At 33.9% G+C, this 12,081-nt stretch overlaps 1 protein-coding gene across 1 annotated transcript in view; it reads left to right on the forward strand.

The window, feature by feature from the left end:
- The first annotated feature begins 460 nt into the window (after positions 1-460).
- LOC113097665 (uncharacterized) overlaps positions 461-12,081 on the forward strand; it is a 34,854-nt gene continuing 23,233 nt past the window's right edge. The window contains exons 1-5 of the mRNA XM_026262926.1: positions 461-531; positions 2,346-2,519; positions 3,688-3,858; positions 4,431-4,601; positions 5,063-5,171. Coding sequence (XP_026118711.1) covers positions 503-531; positions 2,346-2,519; positions 3,688-3,858; positions 4,431-4,601; positions 5,063-5,171 — 654 coding nt within the window. The 5' untranslated portion in view covers positions 461-502. The remainder of the gene's footprint in view (positions 532-2,345; positions 2,520-3,687; positions 3,859-4,430; positions 4,602-5,062; positions 5,172-12,081) is intronic.

The raw sequence follows: 12,081 nt of genomic DNA on the forward strand, positions 1-12,081 counted from the left end.
CTCCATGAGGACTGTTATATAGTTTTTATTCACTCTTGAAATTGTCAGTATATTTTCATCATGTGCTTATCATACAGCAGATGTTATTTCTTATATAAAGTAAAATGTTCAAATTATGAAACCCCATAATTCCTCCTCAAGACACTCATCAAGTACTCATTGTTATTAAAGCTATCTATCTTAATAAACCATTTTTATGTAAACATGATTCACTTTTATCTTGCAAATTTCATAGATTTTGATGTTATGTAGTGTAGTTTATGTTCATGTAAAATAATTGGAAAATATTTCATATCTGTATGTCGAAAAATGTATTGTATAATTTCCTCCTAATTCTGTGACATTATTTATTTCCCTTGCAGACTAAATGATTGTAACTTAACAGAAAAAGCTGTCCAGCTCTTGCTACACTTCTTGGATCAGATAACAGTCTGAAAGAGCTGAACATAAACAATAATAATCTGCAAGATCAGGAGTGAAGAAAATCTGTAGTGGACTGAAGATGTTAAAGTGTGAATTGGAGATACTGAGGTAAGTTGTGAGGAAATTGATGTTTCAGGTATTTTTACTCTTTAAATATATGACAGTGTATTATTTGGATATCACTTAATACACAAGATGAATTCCCTGTTCTACCATTTCCTTTAAGAAATATGGGCACTGTGCAAAAATCATATGTTGTATACAAAATTTGCTTGATTTAACTTTATCATCAAGATGTTAAAAAGCACAATATCTAAATTTAAGATAACAGCAACTAGCTAACAATGATTTAAAGAGCCATTAAATCAGACCATATGTTAAAATATATGACAGTGTATTATTTGGATATCATTAAATACACAAGATTACTTCCCTGTTCTACCATTTCCTTTAAGAAATATGGGCACTGTGCAAAATCATATATGTATACAAAATTTGCTTGATTTAACTTTTATCATCAAGATGTTCAAAAGCACAATATCTAAATTAAGATAACAGCAACTAGCTAACAATGATTAAAGAGCCATTAAAATCAGACCATATGTTAAAAACCAGACTTGATCAAAAGTATAATGCTCATAATTACATTAGAGCAGGCTTGATCTTGTAAGGATACATACTTTCAATTGTGCTACAGGTATGAAATGGGCCATGAGCAACATTGGGTTCTCTATATTTGAAGAATTCTCTATTTGAAGAATTAAGATGGGGACATAAGAGGGGACTTGCCAATCATTGTACACTTTTTATCACAAACTTCACCCAGCTTGAGGAGAAGCATTAAAACTGACTGAAATCTTTGTTATTGGATTTTGTTGGACTTCAATCTAAGGTTTGAAATTGTATTTGGAATGCTTGTAATTTGGATTATGAATACAGTAACTGTAAAGGGATTATAATTATTGGATGTAGATGTATCAACACTAGAATCTACATATATATAGATGGTGCTAGATCATTTCTTACTCTGCACCGAGTCAGAATTCAGATCAGTGTGTTAGAGCTAGTTAATCTTCTGCAAAAAGGAAAGTGAAATCTGGTAATCATCATTGTCCATTTGAACAGTTTGTTACATTGCATGGAACCTTGTTTGGGGAACTCTGTTTTCCTCTAAATACTAAAGACTGATTTGTTAACGTTTATTCAGCTGCACAAACCTATAGCCAATTGGCCAAAATAGGTGGAGCCAACTCCTTGTAAGTAGGCGTAGATTGCAATTTCATCAGAATTTTCTCCAATGATACTGTTACCTCATGATAACTTGATAGGACCTCTGTCATAGTGAGTCCATTATAAATGACTGTTCCTGTTGAGAGCATCTGAGGCACAGTCACAATGTAAATGCATCTGAGTAAAGATACACATAATCTTTCACTATCCAACAAGATATTAGAGCATATTTTGTGACATGTGGCTCATGCAGGGTGCTCCTGTAATTCTCTGTATGAGAACTCTGAGCACGCTTTCTGCTTGGGCAACCCCATAAAGATGCTACGCTCACAGAGACATGTGGTTTCTCATTACATTCTTGTCACTTTATTTGTAGAAAGCAACCCCGCCACTAGTGCTACAAAGTTTTTTCTTCCTCTATGATAAATGTGCCTACTCCACATGCAGTATTGACTAAGAGCCTCTGTCCCTTCACACACCTGTCATTGACTAAATATTTCAGTTGATGTCTAACAAATTAAAGTTCTCTGTGCCTTTTTTGCCTCTATAGTTATTTATCAGTTTTTGCAATTAACTTTCAAAATATTTTTATAAAATTAATGAAATCTAATTAACTTTTGGGTTTAATCAGGTTTATTTATTTATTTATTTTTTTGAATGACTGATTATTTATTTTTGTCTTTCTGTCCTAGACTTTCAAACTGCAGTTTCACTGAAGAAGGTTATAAAGCTCTGGCTTTAGCTCTGAGATCAAACCCTTCACACCTGATAGAGCTAGATCTGGCAGGAAATGATCCTCGACAATCAGGAGTGAATCAGCTCACTAATGTGCTCAAGAATGGATACTGTAAATTAAAGATACTCAGGTGATAAATGTCTTAAAACATATCAAATGAGCTACAGATGTTTGAAACTTGTACATTTGGGATCGACAGAAAGAGAAATATAATGCAATACAACATTTTCATTAGAAAAAATGCATAGAATTGCATTAACTATTTACAAAAGTAAACCTCCAATATGGCCCATTAAATTAATATATTAGGTCCCACTTTATATTAAGTGGCCTTAACTACTATGTACTTAAAAAATAAATACAATGTACTTACTGTGGTCATATTGCATTGCAACTTTTTTTGCTGCTATTGAGGTGAGAAACAGGTAAGGTTAGGGACAGATTTGGTGGTATGGGTAAGTTTAAGGGTGTGTTAAGGTGTAAGGGATGGGTCAGCGTGTAATTATACATGTAATTACAAAAATTAATTACAGATGTAATTACGTGCAGATATTTTTCAAATATAAGTACAATGTAAAAACATGTGTGTACACAATAAGTGCATTGTACCAAATTAATAATTAAAATTTAACTACATAGTAGTTAAGGCCACTTAATATAAAGTGGGTCCATATATTAAATAAAATTTAATTAAAAAATTAAAAAAAAAATATCAGTGGCAGTGCAATAGTCCATATGGTGTATAAAATACTGAAAAACAAAAAGTAATTATAAGCCACTCTTCTTTATTATAAACTTCTCTTGAACTTAATTTAACGTATAGTCTTACAGTACATAATCTGTGTTCAAATCATCAACTGTAAGATTCTCCGATGGATGGACCTACAGTACTGCCCAAAAATGTAATAATTGTATAATTTTAAATGTCATAAGTTTAATTAAGCCATCACAGTACGAGTAAGATGTTACAGTATTTTGGGAATAGGAAAACCTAGTTAAGGTATTAAACCGACAAAAGTATATTTAAATACAGCATACATTTACCACCATTGTGCTTGTGGGGTCCCAAGTTCAGTCCCGGCTCTCTCTGGCCTTTCCTGATCTCAACCCCCTTCTCTCTCTCCCACTTCGGTTCCTGTTGACCTATACAGTCCTATATAAATAAAGGCATAAAACCTTAAAAAAATATTAATATATTTACAGTTTATTTAAAATACTAAACATTTAATGTTTGTATATAACAAATTATATGTCACATATGTATTTCATTTTATGACGTAATTTATTTTCCCTTATAGGCTAAATGATTGTAATTTAACAGACAAATGCTGCTCAGTTCTGTCTAAACTTCTTGGATCAGAAACTAACCTGAAAGAGCTGAACATGAACAATAATAATCTGCAGGATTCAGGGGTGACTTATCTCTGTACTGGACTGAAGAATAAGAAGTGCAAATTAGAGATACTGAGGTAAGTTGTGTGACTTGATGTAAACCAAAACTGAAGTTCTGAAATGTTTTAAATATTCCATAAAATCTTCTGTATGTATACTTTTAATATAATAGTACAATAAATGACTAATATGGAATTTCCTTTTAAAATATGGCAAGTATGCTTAATTTAACTATTTTATTTGCTTTCTTTGCCTAACTGTCATCACCAGTAACTAAAAGAATATACCTTTTTGCAAAAGGCATCACCTATTAATTTGAGCTTTTAATAGCCACTCTATATGGTCTCTAATGAACTTTAAATAATTCTCTTTGACAAGTCATATTTTGCTCAAAGCACTTAAAAAAATCACTATTTGCATCTTTTAATAGACATTTTATTGCATAAAAGTAGTTGATTAACTAGTTTAGTGTTATGTTTGTTATTTTTGCTCTTGAGTTTCAAACTGAGGAAGAAGAGTTAAGAACTTTTTCAACACTTAAATCTAGACTCAAAACATAATCTGTTTAGATAAGTATTTATTGAATGAGCACTATGCTACAACTGAATGATTGCACTGTATTTTATGTATGTATGTTTATTATTTCAAGGCTTTGTAAGTGTGACCTGACAGAGAAAAGCTGTTCAGATCTTGCTTCAGTTCTCAATTCAGACTCTAGCAGTCTGAAGGATCTTGACCTGAGCAACAACGATCTGCATGATTCAGGAGTAAAGCTGCTCTCTGAAGGACTGAGAGAGAAATGTAAACTACAGAAACTCAGGTGAGTTGATGTCTAACATATGAATGATATCTGGGCCTTTGCTTGCCACCATATTCAGTCATCAGTTTTATTTTTAAACAGTTTAAATTAATGTGTTCAAGGAACAAAATTAATGAAGTTTCTAGAATGAAGTAAGTGAAGATAATTTCTGTTAACAATTTTTTTTATTTTTAATGATTAATCTTGTACAGGTATAAAATATTTTTTTGTTACATTTTCAATCTTGATCTAGACTTTAAATGTAGTGTAACAGAAGAAGGTTATAAAGTTCTGGCTTCTGCTAAATTAATGGTCTATTTGTGTTTGTCTCCACATTCAGTCATCAGTTTTGATTTTAGAATTCATTTGTATATTGAAGACTGTTCAAGAGGGGCTTACATTTTATGGACTTGCGTTATTTAGGACACTGTGTAGAATAATTGATTAATCAACTACATGTTTTATTTTAATCTATTTACTAGATTTTCAAACTGCAGTATCACTGAAGAAGGCTATAAAGCTCTGGCTTCAGCTCTGGGATCACATCCTTCACACCTGATAGAGCTGGATCTCACAGGAAATGATCCTGGAGAATCAGGAGTGAAGGAGCTCATTGATTTACTACAGGATGGAAAGTGTACATTAAAAAACATCAGGTTATAAAAACGCCTTGAAATACACAATTATTTTAAAATAAGCATTAGATGTGATGTCAGCTGAATAAAAAACTAGGAAAATGTGGTCAGATGGACCACGAAAAATTTCAAGTTCAAGAAGAGAAATTTACTGCAATTCAAAATTAGTCATACACACACAAATTGAATCAAACACAATTTTTCATAGAAAACACATGTAATTACATTATAAATCACACACACACACACATATATATATATATATATTCACAATACACTGCATTTAGCATATTATCCACATAACTACTACAACTTTAGTTTTTTTTTTTTTTTTTTTTTTTTGCTTTGCAGCTTGTTAATTGAAACCAGAGCCATTAGTCTTAACTGAATAAAGGAAAATAATATAAGACCGACTAATCAACAATTCATATCATCTTCCTGTAGGTTTCTGAAATGTCCTGGTGCACTGGAAGTGTGTGAGTATCTCACTGATGTTCTGGGTAAAAGTCCATTAATACTGAAAGAACTGGATCTAAGTGGAGATATATTAGAAGATCTCGATGGGGAGAAGTTCTCTCTTCTTTTGATGGACTCTCATAGCAAGGTCGAGAACATTAAGTGAGTGAACATGATTTTATGCATTATTACTTTTCATTATTTTAAAAGACTCTTAGTCATGTGTGAGCAAATAATACGACTTGTTGATCTGATGTGTGTTGAATATGTACTGAATAATATATAATGCTGTATTTGTGTTTAGTGTGAATGATTGTGAGCTGACAGAAAAAAGCTGTTCAGTTCTAGCTACTATTCTCTCCTCCAAAACCATCATGAAAGAGGTTAACCTGAACAACAGCCATCTGCTGGATTCAGGAGTCAAAGAGATCTGTGAGGGACTGAAGAATCCTGTGTGTGAGTTAAAGATACTCAAGTGAGTACATTTCACCATTGAATTCAAATTTATTTGTATAGCTCCTTTACTTTCTAATCTAACATTCCATTCCATATTTATTTGTCCTGTTATGGGAAGTAGAGCAAATGTGTGCAAGAATGGAACTTCTGTTTACTGTCAGAACTCCAGTATAGAGAGCATGACTGATTATAATTTGTTCTACTGTATGTGCCTTTAACACAATGTGCTGAACTGTTTGCCTCTAGTGTAGACAGAGTGTATCCTGCTTGTTCTCAACAACGCAACTCTATATAAGTTATATAATTTACATACCAACCACTCTACTGGCTTTGTATCTAGCTAAACACATACACAGAATAACAGGACTTGACACAAAGTTCTAGTTCTGATGAGTTTTAAATAAATCAAAATGATTGTAGAAATGCACTGTCTAATGAAAAATGATGAGTCCATCTTTATATAACGTAAGATAATTATGCAGTGTCTCATTAAATGCTGTCAATAGGATTGAATGACAGTGCAAATTATATATTCACAACCATGTACTGTGCATGCTATTCCTCAGAACCTGGAAACTGAACAATATACATTTAAAATGACCAGTAAGGACAAACTACATAGCCTGATCTAAAGAAAGGAGGTACAATGTGTTAATTTGGATGTGGGTCCGTGGTATATTTTTTTGTCCAAAGTTGAAGATTTTTTGCATCCCCTTTCCTCACTAGACTGTATGTACTCGGAATAGCCTTCACAATGATCATCTTTCTCGCCATTCTCGCTGCCACTGTATTAACTAACATTCCAAGAGGACAGTACATGATACACCAGTGGAGAGAATGCTGATTCCCTTTATTGTCCTCTAGATTTTGGGCCAACTTAGGCTTTGCGTTCTATTTGGTTGTTACAGTGTCACTTGTGCCCCTTTGGAACTAAGAAATGGTAAGCACTTGGGTTATACCATATGTAAGACTGTTAGGTCAACCATTTTTTTTTACTTATTTATTTTGACAGAGCTGGGTGATGAGGAAGATAATAAAAAAAATCCAGTATTAATTGTCAGTGAGGTGTGGCTTGCTAGCTGTCACAATATGCTACTGTTAGTGTTTTGGAGACAAGGAGCGAAGGTACATCGGAGAAAAAAGTAAACAGGATTTAAAAACACACTCATAGTACAGGAACCAAATGACTTTTAGCACAGGACGCTAGACACAGGAAACATTGGGCTTATATACTTGGACTAAATGAGGAAATCAATGACACCTGAAATCAATAAAAAATGGAGAAACAAGGCAATGTGGAACACATGGGCATGGAGCACATGGGGGAGCAAACCAGACAAAAAAGGTGTAGCATTCATACAATGGAGCCATGGCAGAGCAGACAGTTCAGGGGGCCATAATGGAGTAAGCAGAAAAGGGAGCCATGGTGGAGCAGGGAACTCAGGGGGTCATGGCAGTGTGACCTCTGTTGCTCTGACCTCGTTTTTTGTATCTTTTTCTGAATGATGAAATTTATTTTTTTGCAAAGATATAGATAAATAAACTCAGTTGGGTCACTTAAGACCCATATTGTCCATCAAAGGGTTAAAAAAGCACTGGTTGGATTTTTATCATAATTGGGTGGTTGTCTGCACACTATGTAAGAAACATTTAAAGGTGCCATAGAATGCAAATATTATTTTTATAAGGTGTTTGAACACAGTTGTGCGACTGCAGTGTGCAATAACAACATGCCTTTAATGGTTAAATTTCACTCTCGTTGTTTTATAATTCCAAAAATTCATAAACAGTTTCTCCACACAAGCATTTCCAGACTATGACGACATAGTCGGTGGAAGTCTTCCCCATTTGTGATGCTCTCTGCCCTTTTAGCATATACACAGCCCTGATTGAGAAGCTGTAGTCCACCATTCTCTTGCTGTATCTGCTGGAGATGCAATGTCAGTGCCAAAGAGTCATTAAAAGTGTGATTTGTTGAGGTGCACCAACGAAGTTAGGAGTCTCCATAGACCGCTGAGGACACGGTGGTTGCATTTAATTTTTTAAAGGAAATATGTCCCGGGAAAAAAAACTGAAAAGCCCTATAGTTTGTACTAACATTTTACACTAGACTTGAGTGCCTCACAAACGAGGGTCAGTCTAGTCCTTTGCAGAGTTCTGCAAAGATTGCTTCTGAAAGAGGGATCGATACCAATGCTTTGTGCGCAAACGTCCAGACTCCAGACCAAGTAAGCATCACGCATCATATTTTGTTTTCCAAAAGAGCTTTTTGGTTCTCTGTAAGGCTAATGCTGCTAAAGCTACCATTGTCTCTGCCTGTTTTCACTAATGCTGCCTTCACGTGGTACCCGAATGATCGTGAATTGGAATGTTTTAGTTAAAAATGCATTTGGAAGCATTATGTAAGGTTAGGGTAACAATGAGCTCTTGAAGCTCCGCACTCCTCTGAGAAGGGAACAGGGCTGCAAGGTGTTCACAACAAAACCCTCCTGCTGACATGAAGAGCAACCAAAATTATATGTGGGGTATTTTGAGAAAAAAAAAAAATCTCACACACACACTCTGGGGACATCAGAGAACAATTTAAAATATTATATCACAGCATTCTATTGCACCTTTAAATCCAGTGTCCCCTTTAAGAATTAATATTTTATCTTTTCTTAAATATGTTTTCATTTCTGTTTTAGACTCTCTAACTGTAGCATAACAGAGAAAGGTTATAAAGCTCTGGCTTCAGCTCTGAGATCAAACCCTTCACATCTGATAGAGCTGGATCTGACAGGAAATGATCCTGGAGAATCAGGAGTGAAGGAGCTCACTGATTTACTACAGGTTCCAAACTGTCAACTGAAGACACTGAGGTGAGATGATGAAATAATACAAAATGAATTACATGAAGGTGAACATGCACAATCTGTTGTAGCAGCACAGCGAACAACATTTCTAAACAAAAATCATGTAAAATGGTCTTCATCAGCACCAACTGCTGATTTTTTTTCATTAGACAAGATTTATTTGAGGACTGAGCTGAATCCTGCATTATCTTTTCTTCTACAGGTTTTTGGGTCCTGCTGCAGATGAAGCCTGTCAGTATGTGACAGGAATTGTGGGTGAAAACCCACTACTCCTGAGAGAACTGAATCTGCAAAAACGTAAACTAGGAGACACACGAGTGAAACAGATCGCTGTTCTACTGCAGGATAAACACTGTAAACTTAACACATTGACGTGAGTTTTTCCACAATTTTTTCATGGTTATAGTTTGCTTCGAAGTATATTTTATATACATAATTTCTTTGATATTGTACATTTAGCATTTTACATTTATTAATTTAGTGGACACTTTTATCCAGAGAAACTTACAGATAACAATAATACAAGCAGAAACAACTAAGGCTGTTGTTGTTCATTAAAGAAGGTTTTCAGATTTGTACAAACATTTTTCTTTATCTACAGGCTGAATAATAACAGGATCTCAGCAGAAGGTTTTGCTACTCTGACTTCAGCATTGAATTCAAATCCTTCAAACCTGATAGAGCTGGACCTGAGTGGGAATAAACTAGGAAATTTAGGAGTCTGGTCGCTGTTGAATAATCCTCAGTGCAGATTGGAGAAACTGAAGTGTGTGTCTTTATTTATTTACATCTCTGCATAATATACTGTACATCTGTAAATGTCATTTTGATGAGATTGACTGTCATGACAGACTTTTTGTTTGACTACTTACCCTATGTGTCCTTAAATAATGTATGAAAAATACAAATTCAAATTAAGCAGATGTTATCATTAAGGCATTTGTTGCATATTTATCATCCATTTATATTAGGTGTACTACTATGTACTTGCATTTAGATTAATAATCTGATATTGTGTGTATATGCACTTACTGTGTACAAATACCTGTAATTACATCTTTAATTGGTTCCTTTACCCTTTAAACCTAACCATACCACCAAACCTGCCCCTAACCTTACCTGTAGCCCACTTCAGTAGCAGCAAAAGTGTTTTCCAATTCAGCATGGACACAATAGGTATACTGTACCAAACATTTTATGAAGTACATAGTATTTAGAGACACCTAATATAAAGTGGGACCATTGCATGTCTGTGGGCTGAGACTTTTATTGAAATTAATATAAAGTATTTGGATATGTTCCACACTATCACAGCATTTTCTTTTATTATTAAACTAATCATGATTAACAAAAGCTTTTTTTGACAATATATGTATACTGTATGTATGATTTTTTCATATTACAGACTTTCAAACTGCAGTATCACTGAAGAAGGTTATAAAGCTCTGGCTTCAGCTCTGAGATCAAACCCTTCACACCTGATAGAGCTGGATCTCACAAGAAATAATCCTGGACAATCAGGAGTGAAGGAGCTCATTGATTTACTACATGATGGACAGTGTACATTAAAGACTGTCAGGTGATGAATGTTTTCAAATATTTTAAAATAAGCCATTAATGTGTTTTTAGCTGTGTGAAACTACATAGAGGGCTGAAATGTACAAGTATGGAATTTAATTATACAAATAGTAATTTACTTAATTGTAATTGAAAGTTTATTTCATGGGTCTGACACGAGCTTTGTGATATAATGTAAAAAATATGAATGATTACAAAATTTGCAAATATTATTGGCGGATCACTGGGTAAAATTCAACTATTGTTATTGTTATTATTATTATTATTATTATTATTATTATTATTATAGTGCAGACAATTTTATGAAGGGCCCTATTGTTTTCCTACAGATTTTTTTCAACTATCCAGGGCATTCTGGAGCCCAAAACAAGCATAAAAACCCCTTGAAATTTTGCATATCTATTCTCATATACTCGACCCATAAGCAAGATGGGAGCTGAATTAATTATGACATGATAATCTAATCTAAAATTATTTAAATGTCATTTAGGTTTTTGAAAAGTCCTGCTGCCCAAGAAGCATGTGATCATCTCACTGAAGTTCTGGGTAAAAATCCATTATTATTGAAAGAACTGGATCTGAGTGAAAATAAATTAGGAAAGCTATATTGGGAAAAGCTCTCTGCTCTTTTGGTGGACTCTCATAGCAAAGTGGAGAAAATTATGTGAGTTAACATGATTTTACAGTACATTATAACTTCTCTGTTTCATTTATAATATTCATTATAAAGGACTGTTAGTCACATGTGTGAGCAGATATGAAGATCTGATGCGTGTTAAAATGTGCTGAATAATAAATAATGCTGTTTTTGTGTGTGTGTTCAGACTGAATAATTGTAAGCTGAAAGAGAAAAGCTGTTCAGCCCTAGCTACTATTTTCTCCTCCAAAACCATCCTTAAAGAGGTGAACCTGAACAACAGCCGTCTGCCGGACTTGGGACTCAAAGAGATCTGCGAGGGACTGAAGAATCCTGTTTGTCAGCTGAAGATACTCAAGTAAGTATATTTCACCATCAGCTATACTCAATACCACAGCAATCATTGTAATATTTTATATTTATTAGACCTGCTCACATCCAGAAGTGGTAAAATTTGAAAAATATTTTTGTTGTTATGTGTGTCTGTGTGTGTGTGTGTGTGTGTTGTAGTGGTTTTCATTTAATAACTGTGCATAGACATATATTTGTACATACTCACACAGGAAACGAGCCATAATTAACCCCTTGCAACAGTTTAAACTCTAAATTTGGTAATGAAAAAAAATAAAGTAGCTATAATAAAATTGGTTCACAATTATATTTTTCCAAGGTTAATGATGAAATTTAGAACCACTCAAACCACAGCTCTTTGCAAAAACAAAACAACGATTCCCCAAAAAATGTAAGGTAAGGAGACAAAAATGTCCATGGACAATTAAATAAGTTGTTGCAGAAAGTGAATTGTGAAAATTAATTGCCGATTTCAGCACTGCATTTACATTTTTGACAATTAAAAGTGTTACATATCCCACTGAACAATTTTT

This window comes from Carassius auratus, unplaced genomic scaffold (genome assembly GCF_003368295.1).
Source record: "Carassius auratus strain Wakin unplaced genomic scaffold, ASM336829v1 scaf_tig00216358, whole genome shotgun sequence".
In the NCBI taxonomy this organism is placed as follows: Eukaryota; Metazoa; Chordata; class Actinopteri; order Cypriniformes; family Cyprinidae; genus Carassius; species Carassius auratus.